Source organism: Eptatretus burgeri, chromosome 17 (genome assembly GCF_056783735.1).
Source record: "Eptatretus burgeri isolate ZD-2024b chromosome 17, Ebu_testis_v1, whole genome shotgun sequence".
Lineage (NCBI taxonomy): Eukaryota > Metazoa > Chordata > Myxini > Myxiniformes > Myxinidae > Eptatretus > Eptatretus burgeri.
The window spans coordinates 61226711-61237918 of NC_140977.1; the positions used below are offsets into that span (position 1 = coordinate 61226711).

At 37.1% G+C, this 11208-nt stretch overlaps 1 protein-coding gene across 1 annotated transcript in view; it reads right to left on the reverse strand.

The window, feature by feature from the left end:
* GLYR1 (glyoxylate reductase 1 homolog) overlaps nt 1-10774 on the reverse strand; it is a 226335-nt gene extending 215561 nt beyond the window's left edge. The window contains exon 1 of the mRNA XM_085861442.1: nt 10627-10774. Coding sequence (XP_085717568.1) covers nt 10627-10701 — 75 coding nt within the window. The 5' untranslated portion in view covers nt 10702-10774. The remainder of the gene's footprint in view (nt 1-10626) is intronic.
* Nucleotides 10775-11208: the final 434 nt, after the last annotated feature.

An 11208-nucleotide genomic window follows, 5' to 3' on the forward strand; every position in this document is an offset into this window, starting at 1 on the left:
GGAAGAAGAAGAAATAAGAGGAGAAGAAAGTCGGGGAGAGAGAAGAAGAGAGAGAGAAGAAGAGAGGGGAGAAAATGAGAGGAGAGAAGAAATGGGGAGAAGAGAGGGGAGAAGGAAAAATAGAGAGAAAGGAGAAGAAGAAAATAAGGGAGAGAGAGAAGAAGACAGAGGAGAGAGAAGAGAGAGGGAGAGAAGAGAAAATGGGGGGAGAGAGAGCAGAGAGAGAAGAGAAGAGAGAGAGAGAGAAGAAATAGAGGAGAGAAGAAAATAGAGGGGGGAGAGAGAAAATGAGAGGAGAAGAAAATGAGAGGAGAAAGAAAATAAGAGAGAGAAGGAAGAAAATAGAGGAGAAGAAAATAGAGGAGAAGAAAATAGAGAGGAGAAAATGAGAAGAAGAAATAGAGGAGAAAAGAAGAAGAAAAGGAGAGAAGAAAATAGAGGAGAAGAGAGAGAAAATGAGAGGAGAAAAAGAGGAGAAAATAGAGGAGAAAGAAAATGAGGAGAAAAGAGAAAATGAGGAAGAAAATAGAGGAGAGAAGAGAGAAAATGAGAGGAGAAGAAAATGAGAGGAGAAAAAATGAGGAGAGAAAATGAGAGAAGAAAATGAGGAGAAAATAGAGGAGAAAAGAAAGAAGAAAGAAAATAGAGAAGAAAGAAAATAGAGAGAAGAAAGAGAAGAGAAGAGAGAAAATAGAGGAGAAGAAAATAGAGGAGAAGAAAAATGAGAGGAGAAAATAGAGAGAAGAAAATAGGAGAGAGAAAGAAAGAGAGAGGAGAAAGAATAAGAGAAAGAAAGAGAAGAAAGAAAATGAGGAGAAAGAAAATGAGAGAGAAAATGAGGAGAAAGAAAATGAGGAGAAAATAAAGGGAGAAAGAGAAAAGAAAGGAGAAAATAAAGGGAGAAAGAAAATAGAAAGAAATGAGGAGAGAGAATGAAATAGAGGAGAGAAGAAAATGAGAGAGAAGAAATGGAGGGAGAAAGAAAATAGAGGAGAAAATGAGGAGAGAGAGAAAGAGAGAAGAAAATGGAGGAGAAAATGAGAAGAAAATGAGCGGGAGAGAGAAAAGGAGAAAATAGAGGAGAGAGAAAATAGAGAGGAGAAAATGAAGGAAGAAGAAATAAGAGAGCAGGAGAAGAAAAATAGAAGGAGAAAAGAAAGAAAATGAGAGAGAAAAGAGGAGAAAATAGAGGAGAAATAGAGGGAAGAAAGAGAAGAAAATGAGAGGAGAAGAAAATAGAGAGAGAAGAAAAGAGGAGAAGAAAATAGAGAGAAGAGAGAAGAAGAAAGAAGAAAGGAGAGAAAGAAAGAAATGAGAAAGAAAATAAAATAGATGAAAAATAAGAAAGAGAGGAGAGAAAGATAAATGAGAGAAGAAAATATGAGAAAATGGATAGAGAAAATAAAGAGGAAGAGAGAAAGAAAAGAGGAGAAAGAAAATAAGGGAGAGAAAAATGAAGAAAGAAAAATAAGGAGAGAGAAATGAGAAAAAATGAGAGAAAGAGAAAAAAAGAAAATGAGAGAGAAAATAGAGGAGAGAAGAAAATAAGGAGGAAAGAAAAGAGAAAGAGAGAAAAGAGAAAGAAAAATAGAAAGAGAAAAAGAGAGAAGATGAGAGAAAAGGAGAAGAAAACGAGAGTCGAAGAAATAAGAATAAGGAAGAAGAAAATGTAAGAGAGAAGAAGAGAGAGAAGAGAGAAAATAGAGAGAGAAGAAAATAGAGGAGAAGAAAATGAGAGGAGAAAGAAAATAGAGGGAGAAGAAATGAGAGAGAAAAGGAATAAGAGGGAGAATAAGAGGAGAAAATAGAGATGAGAAAATAAGAGAGAAAAATAGAGAGAGAAATGAAAGAGAGGGAAGAAGAAATAGAGGAGAAAAGAAGAGAAATAGAGGAAAAAGAAAGAAAGAGAGAGAATAGAGAAGAAAGAAAATGAGCCAAGGAGAAAATAAGAAGAAAGAAAGAAGAAGAAAATGAAGTCGGAGAAAATGAGAGGAGAAGAAAGAAGAAAGAAGAGAGAGAAATGAGGAGAGAAATGAGAGAAAGAAAGAAAATAGAAAGAAAAATGAGGAAGAAAATAGAGGAAGAAAATAGAGAAGGAAAATAGAGAGAAGAAGAAAAGAAAATAGAGAGAGAAATAGAGAAAATGAGGAGAAGAAAATAAGAGAGGGAAGAAAAGAAATAAGGAGAAAGAAAGCCAGAGAGATAGAAGAAATAGAGAGGAAGAAAATGAGAGAGAAGAAATGAGGAAGGGAGGGAAAGAAAGAAAAAGAGAAAAGAGAAGAAAATGAGGAGAAGAGAAAATGAAAGGAGAAAAAATGAGAGAGAAGAAAAAATGAGGAAAAAGAAAGAAAGAAATGAGAGAAGGAGAAAGAAAGGGAGAAAATGAGAGAAAGAGAGAGAAAATGAGGAGAAAATGAGAGAGAAAAATGAGGAAAGAGAAGAAAATATGAGGAAGAAGAAAGAAATAGAGGAAGAAAATAGAGAGAGAAAATAGAGGAGAAAATAGAGGAGAAGAAAATAGAGGAGAGAAGAGAAAGAGGAGAAATGAGGGGAGAGAATAGAGGAAATAGAGAGAAGGGGGAGAGAATATGAGAGAAAGAAAGAAGAAAGGAGAAGGAAGAAATGAGAGAAAGAGAAATGAGAGAGAAGAAAGTAGGAAGAGGAGAGAGAGAAGAAGGATCAGAGGAGAAAATAAAGAGTCAGAAAGAAAATAAGAGGAGAGAATAGAGAGAAGAAGGGGGAGAGAGAAGGAGAAGAATATGAGAGAGAAGAGAGAATGAGAGCGGGGAAGGAGAAGAAGAAAATGAGAGAAAGAGGGAGAGAAATGAGAGAGAAGAGAAAAATGAGAGGAGAGAAATAGAGAAGAGAGAAAATAGAGAGAGAAGAATGAGAGGAAGAAAGGGGAAGAAAACGGGGAAAATGAGAGAAAGAAAGAAAAGGGAGAGAGAAAATGAAGAAAGAAAATGAGAAGAAGAAAATGAGAGGAGAAAATGAGGAGAAAGAAATGAAAGAGGAGAAAATGAGAGAGAAGAAAATGAGGGAGAAAATGAAAGGAGAAATGAGAGAAAATGAGAGAAGAAAGAAAATGAGAGAAGAAAATCAAGGAGAAAAATGAGGTCAGAGGAGAAGAAAATATGGAGGAGAAGAAAATGAGAGAAAGAAGAAATAGAGGAGAAGAGAAATGAGAGGAGAAGAGAATGAGAGAGAAAATGAGAGAAAGAGGGGGAGAAAAATGAGAGGGAAAGAAAATGAGGAGAAAATAGAGGAGAAGAAAATAAGGGGGAGTCAGGAAATAGGAGGAAGAAAATAGAGAGAGAAGAAAATAGAGAGAGAAAAATAGAAATGAGAGAGAAGAGAAAATGAGGGGGGAGAGAAATGAAGAAAATGAAAGAGAGAAGAGCAGGAGAAAATGAATGAGAGAGAGAAAGAAAATAAAGAGGGAAGAAATGAATGAGGGAGAAGAAAATGAGGAGAAAGAAAAAGGAGAAAGAAAATATGAGGAAGAAAATAAGAGAAAAAAGAGAAGAAGGAAGAAAATATGAGGAGAAAGAAAATAAGAGAAAGAAAATAAAGGAAAAAATGAAGAAGAAGAAAATAGAGAAAGAAAGAAGAGAAAGAAGAGGAAGAAAAAGATAAGGAGAAAGAAAAATAAGAGAAAATAAGGAGAAAAAAATAGAGAAAGAAAGAAAATGAGAGAAAATATGAGAGAAGAAAATGAGAGAAGAAAATGAAGGAAAGAAAATAAAGAGAGAAAATAAAGGAGAAAGAAAATAGAGAGAAAATAATGAGGAAGAAAATAGAGAGAAGAAAATGAGAGAGAAGAAAATAGAGAGAAAGAAAATGAGGGAGAAATGAGAGAAAATAGAGAGAAAATAGAGAATATGAGAGAAGAAAACTAGAAAAGAAAAGGAGAAAATAAAGAAAGAAAAAGAAAAAATAAAAAATGAAAATAAAATAAAAGAAAGGAAAAGAAAGAAGAAAAGAAAATAGGAAGAAAATGAGAGAAGAAAATAGAGGGAGAATAGAAAATAAGGAGAAGAAAATAGAGGAAGAAGAAATAGAGAGAAGAAAATAGAAGGAGAAGAGAAAATAGAGAGGAAGAGAAAATGAGAGAGAGAGAAAATGAGGAGAAAAGGGGAAGAAGAAAATGAGGGAGAGAAGAAAATGAGAGGAGAGAAAATGAAGGAGAAGAAAATGAGAGAGAAGAGAAAATAGAGGAGAAAATAGAGAAATAGAGGAGAAGAAATGAGAGAGAGAGAGAAGAAAGAGTCAGAGGAAGAGAGGTCAGAGAAGAAGTCAGAGGAGAGAAGATCAGAGGAGAAGAGAAATCAGAGGAGAAGAAAATAGGAGGAGAGAAAATAGAGGAGAAGAGAGAATAGAGGAGAGAAGAGAAATGAGAGAGAAGAAAATGAGAGAGATAGAGAGGGAGAAAATGAGAGAAAATAGAGAGGAGAAAATGAGAGGAGAAAGAGAGGAGAGAGAAGAGAAAATAGAGAGGAGAAGAAAGAAATGAGAGGGAGAGAAGAAGAAAATAGAGGAGAGAGAAGAGAAGAGAGAGAGAGAGAGGGAGAGAAGAAGAGAGAGAGAGGAGAAAATGAGAGAGAGAGAAAGAGGAAGAAGAATAGAGGGAGAGAGAAAATGAGAGAGAGAGAAAAGCGAGAGAGAGAAAGAGAGAGAGAGAAAGAGAAAGAGAAAATGAGAGAAAGAAAAGCGAGGGGAGAAGAAAATAAGAGGAGAAAGAAAGAAAATAAAGGAGAAAATAAGAAGAAAAATGAGAGAAAAGAGGAGAAGAAAAATAGGAGGAAAGAAAGAAAATGAGAGAGAAAATAGAAAGGAAAATGAAGAAAAAGAAAATAAAGGAAGAAAATGAGAGAGAAAAGAAAATGAGGAGAAGAAAATGAGAAAGAAAATAGAAGGAAAGAAAATAGAGGAGAAAGAAGAGAAAATAAGGAGAGAAAGAAAATAAAGGAAAAAGGAAGAAAATAAGAAAGAAAATATGAAGAAGAAAGAAAAAGGAAAGGAAAAATAAGGAAGAAGAGAAAATAAGGAGAAGAAAATAAAGGAGAAGAAAATAAGGAGAAAATAAAGGAAGAAAATAAGGAAAATAAAGGAAAAGAAAATAAGAGAAAATAAAGGAAAAAATAAAGGAAGAAAATAAAGGAAAGAAAATAAGGAAAGAAAATGAAAGAAAGAAAGAAAATGAAGGAAAGAAAGAAAAGGAAGAAAGAAAAGAGAGAAAAGAAGAAAATAAGGAAAGAAAAAGAGAGAAAGAAATAAAGGGAGAAGAAAAAAGGAAAGAAAAAATAAGATGAAGAAAAAAAGAAAGGAAGAAAGAAAATGAGAGAAAATGAGGAGAGAAAATGAGAAGAAGAATGAGGGAGAAGAAAATGAGGAGAGAAGAAAGAAAAATGGGAAGGGAGAAGAAAATGAGGAGAAGAAAATGAGGAAAGAAAATGAAAGGGAGAAAGAGAGGAGAAAAGAGAGAGAAGAAAGAGAAATGAGAGGAAAGAGAGAGAGAGAATGAAGAGGAGAAATAGAGAGAAGAGAATAAGGAGAAGAGAAATGAGGAGAGAAATGAGGAGAGAGAGAGAGATGGGGAGAGAGAGAAAGTCAAATGAGGGAGAAGAAAAGGGAGAAAGGAATAGAGAGAGATAGAAAGGAGAAAAGAGAGAAGAGAAAGAAAGGAGAGAAATCAGAGGAGAGAAAATGAGAGGGAGAAAAATGAGAGAGAGAAAGAGAGAGGAAGAAAATGAGAGGAGAAGAAGAATAGAGAGAAGAGAATAGAGAGAGAGAAGAGAGAGAAAGAAAATGAGAGAAAGAGAAATGAGAGGAGAAAATGAGGAGAGAGAAAGAAGATGAGGGAGAAAGAGAAGAAAGAGGAGAAGAATAAGAGAGAAGGAAATGAGGAGAAAATGAGAGAGAGAGAGAGAGAGAGAAGAAAATGAGAGAGAGAAGAGAGAGGAGAAGAAAAATGAGAGGAGAGAAAGAGGAGAAGGAGAAGGAGAGAGAGGAAAGAGGAGAATGAAGGAGAGAGAGAAATAGAGGAGAAAATGAGGAAGAAGAAAATGAGAGGGGGAGAGAGAGAAATGAGAGGAGAAAGAAAATGAGGAGAAGAAGAGAGAAGAGAAAATAGAGGAGAGAGAGAGAGAGAGAAAGAAAATGAGGAGAAGAAGAGGAGAGAAAATGAGGAGAGAAGAAAATGAGAGAGAAGAAAGAAAATAGAGGAGAGAAATAGAGAGAGAAGAAGAGAGGAGAGAGAAGAAATGAGAGAGAGAGAAGAAAGAGAGGAGAGAGAAGAGAAAATGAGGGAGAAGAGAAGAGAGGGGGGGAGAAAATGAGGAGAAGAAAATAGAGAGGAGAAGAAGAGAGAGAAATGAGAGGGAGAAGAGAGAGAGAAATGAGGGAGAAGAAGAAAATGAGGAGAGAGAAAATGAGAGGGAGAAAGGAAGAGAGAGGGAGAAGAGAGAAAATAGAGGAGAGAGAAAATGAGAGGAGAGAAATGAGAGGAGAGAGAAAATAGAGAGAGAAGAAAATAGAGGAGAGAAGAGGAAGAAAATAAGAGAGAGAGAAAGGGAGAAGAAAAATAAGAGGAGAAGAAGAAGAGAGGAGAAAATAGAGGAGAAGAGGAGAGAAAATGAAGGGAGAGAGAGAAAATAGAGGAGAAGAGAAAATGAGAGGAGAAGAGAAATGAGAGGAGAAGAAAAGAGAAGAGGAGAAGAAAATAGAGGAGAAAGAAAATAGAGGGAGAAGAAAAAGAGAGGAGAAGAAAATAGAGGGAGAGAAAATGAGGAGAAAATAGAGAGGAGAAGAAAATAAGAGAGAAGAAAATAAGGAGAGAAGAAAATAAGGGAGAAAATGAGGGAGGAGAGAGAGAAAGAGAAGAGAAAGGGAAAGAAGAGAGAGAAAATGAGGAGAAAGAGAGAAAGAAAGAGAGAGGAGAAGAAAGGAGGGGGGAGAAAATAGAGAGAAAGAAAATAGAGAGAAAGAAAATAGAGAGGAAGAAAATGAAGAGAGAAAATGAGGAGAGAAGAAAAAAGAGGAGAAGAGAAATAGAGAGGAGAAATCAGAGAAAAGAAAAGGAGGAGAGAGAAGGAGTGAGAGAAAGAATAGAGGGAAGGGAGAAAAGAGAGAGAGAGAGAAAGAAAATGACGGAGAAAGAGAGAGAGAGAGAGAGAGAGGGGGAGAGAGAGAGCGGGGAGAGAGAGAGAGAGGAGAGAGAGAGACGGGGGGAGGAGAGAGTCGGGAGAGAAAGAAGAGAGAGCGGGGGGGAGAGAGAGAGCGGGAGGAGAGAATAGACGGGGGGAGAGAGAGAGAGAGAGAGAGAAAAGGGGGGAGAGAGAGAGAGGGAGGGGGGAGAGATAGAGACGGGGAGAGAGAGAGAGAGGGAGAGAGAGAAAATAGAGGGAGAGAGAGAGAAAGAGAGAGAGGGAGAAGAAGAGAAAATAGAGAGGGAGAGAAAATGAGAGAGAAAGAGAGAGAGAGAGAGAAAATAGAGGGAGAGAAAGAAAATGGGAGAGGAGAAAGAGAAAGACGAGGAGAGAGAGAGAGGGGGGGAAAGGAGAAAATGGGAGAAAGAGAAATAAGGGGAGAGAGAGAGAGAAGAGGAGAAGAGAAGGAGAGAAGAACAGAAGAAATGAGAGAGGAGAAAGAAGGGGGGGAGAGAGAGAGAGACGGGGGGGAGAGAGAGCGAGAGAGAGTGGGAGGAAGAAGAGAGAGGAGAAAATGAGAGAAAGCGAGAGAGAGAGAGAAAATAAAGGAGAAGAGATAGAGAAGAGATAAAGAGAAATGAGGGAGAAGAAGAGAAAGAGCTCAAAGGGGAGAAGAGAGAGAAAATAGAGAGAAATGAAGAGGAGAAGAGAGAATGAGGGGAGAAAGAGAGAGAAAATAAGGAGAAAGAATATGAAGGAGAAGAAGAGAAGAAAATAGAGAAAGAAAAGAGAAAGCGAAGAAAGAGAAGGAAAAATAGAGAGAGAAAACAGAGGGAAGAAAATAAGCGAGAGCGAAGAAAATGAGGAAAAATAGAGAGAGAGAAAGAGAGAGAATCGAGCGAAGAGAGAAGAGAAAAAGAAAACATGAGAGAAGAAAGAAAATGACAGAGAGAAAGCGAGGGAAAGAAAATAGAGGAGAAAGAGAAATAAGGGGGAGAAAGAGAAAATGAAGGAGAAAGAAGGAGAGAGAGAGAAGAGAAAATAGAGGAAAAGAACAGCCAGAAGGGAGAAGAAAATGAGGGAGAAAGAAATGAAGATGAAGAATAAATCAAAGGAGAAAAATAAGAGAAAAGGGGAGAAAGAAAATAAAAAGAAAAGAAAATAAGAAGAGAAAATAAGAAGAAAGAAGGAGAAGAGAAAGAAAATAAGGGAGAAAATAAGAAAAGAATATGAAAATGAAAATGAAGAAAGAAAAATGAAGAAAATGAAAGAAGAAGAAGATGAAAATATGAAAATATGAAAATATGAAAATATGAAATATGAAAATATGAAAAATATGAAGAGAAAGAATATGAAAATATGAGAAGAGAGTATGAGAGAAAGAGAGAGAGAGAGAGAGAGAGAGAGAGAGAGAGAGAGAGAGAGAGAGAGAGAGAGAGAGAGAGAGAGAGAGAGAGAGAGAGCGAGAGCGAGAGAGAGAGAGAGAGAGAGAGAGAGAGAGAGAGAGAGAGAGAAAGAGAGAGGTGGGGGATTCTGGTCGATATGACTCCCAGTTTAACGTCCATCCGAGAGACAGCACACACATTGATGAAACATCCTGCCTGTGAAACACCAGGATGATGAATTTAACTTGGGTTGGGATTCAAAGCAAAGCTGGACAGCTTAAAGCGAGACTGCGTACCTCTCGGCTATCCTGCCGTGATGTGATGATTCATTGCTTTGTAACAACTGAAATTTTTTTTTTACTCATTGTTATCCTCAAATTTATTGTGACTTGCGAAAGGCCCAGTCACACCTTGACGTTTTAGCCAGCTTATGCCGATTTTTGCAAAATTTGTGTAAAACGCTGGTAAACATCGAATACGTTATGGGTAAGTTTTGATAGCATTGAGAGCACGCTGGAAAACACTGCCATACGTCGTAGTACGCTGGCTTTAAACGTTGGACTTTTCGGTTGTCCTCAAATTTTGCATGCTTGAAATTTTAAGACCTATGCCAGCGCATGACTCACACGTTCCGCATAACGCTGGCCATAAGTTGTAGGCACGTTACGCGATCGTTGACACACATTACTTGTAAGTTACTCATAAGCCGAAATGCGTCGAGGTAATGTTTAGCGTACGCGAAACTTATTTCTAACCTATGAGTAAGTAACGTGTTGTACGCACGATATGCGAACGTTGGCACACGTCGACAAAAGTTACTTGTAAGGTACTCATAAGTCGAAACACGTCAAGGTAATGGTTAGCGTCAGTGTTCCAGACTCCATGTTTTTTTTATTTTTTTTCTTCGGTATGACGGTGATGTTGACACTTCGATTTGTAGTGCAGTTATAATATAATATAATTAAAAGGTTGCCGCTCAACGATTTAAATCATAACCGTACGAGAAATCGAAGTGTCAACATCACCGTCATACCGAAGGAAAAAAAAAAAACCATGGAGTCTGGAACACTGACGCTAACCATTACCTTGAGTGTTTTGACTTACGAGTACCTTACAAGTAACTTTTGTCGACGTGTGACAACGTTGACATATCGTGCGTACAACTTATTCCCATCGCATGCGGAAGGTGTGTCATACGGCAAGTACGTCATAAAATGTTTAACACGTTTATAATTACAAGACGTACTCCAGTTAATACGACGTATGACAGCATACTTTAGCGTTCTATTCACGCATACCAAACTTACCCATACCGTATTCGACGTGCGCCAGCGTTTTAGACGCATTTTTCAGAGGTCGGCATACGCTGGCAAAATCGCCAAGGTGTGACTGCGATGTTGACACTTCCATTTCTCCAGCGGTTATGATTTAAATCGTTGTGCGGCAGCCTTTTAATAGGCTACGTCACGTCATCGTCGGCGATACGTGCAGCGCGCTATGCCTAAGTTAGACTATCGTTGGGCATAGGTTGTGAAGGCCGACAACTTGCTAAGCATTCATTGGTATAAGTTATCTATAAGACAACGAAATGTTCTGTGTCCATTACTAATATGTTATGCATACGACCAACCATTATGAATACGTCCAAATCTTAAAAAAAAAACATCAAAAGTTCAACGTAAGCCAGCGTTTTACATACATTTTGATACGTTGCCATTGCTGGCTAAAACGTTAAGGTGTGACTGGGCCTTAACTCCGGAGATGACCCCACAGAGAATCACACCACGGTATCACCATGGAAACCTGTGTCATGTGTTACGGTCTAACAGCACTCTACAAGTGGCTTAAGCACTCAAGTAAGCACTCCAACAAAACGGTTCATAAAGAATGGCAGACTTGGCAAGCATTTAGCTATCTCCAATCGATAATATTAAACAATTCCCGGAGATGCAAATCATTTTCGCTTACATGCTTGCATTTTACTTTACATAATTCATAATAATGTAGTGGGGAAGGGAAGAGGTGTGGAAAAGTCATTGAAAATATTTTTTTAAAACACCATACCAAGTACAAAACTGTTAACATACATATACCTTTTTTTTGCGGATAAATTCTTCCACCGCATCCAATGAATGTTGGAAACGCTTGCTTTTGTTGGCTTTCATCATTTTATCCTTGTGCAGATGGTAAGACTTCAGCTGATCCACTTTGATCCATGCACTGACAAAGTGAAAGGTGAAATAAGATGAATAGAAACAATGGAGGACACACAGAAAAAAAAAGAAAAAGTTAATCAACCAGTGTTGTGGAGAGACAACATTGAAAATTCATAAAGGTAAGAAAAGCAGGTCAAACATAACCATTGTTTTTTTTTCTGTCGTCAAAAAGGTTGATATGTATATGTATATGTATATGTATATATATATATATATATATATATATATATATATATATATATGTATATGTATATATATAGACATATATACATGTAGATATGTATATACAGGTAGTCGTCGACTTACGACCTCTGTGATTTACGACTGTTCGACTTTATGACCACTTTACGACGACAAAATTTTTTTTTCACACGATGTTTTTCGCCCGTATCGTGAAATGTACGAGGAGAAAAAGAAACAAACCGTTCAAAGCTCACCATGTTTACGAAAAAAAACAAC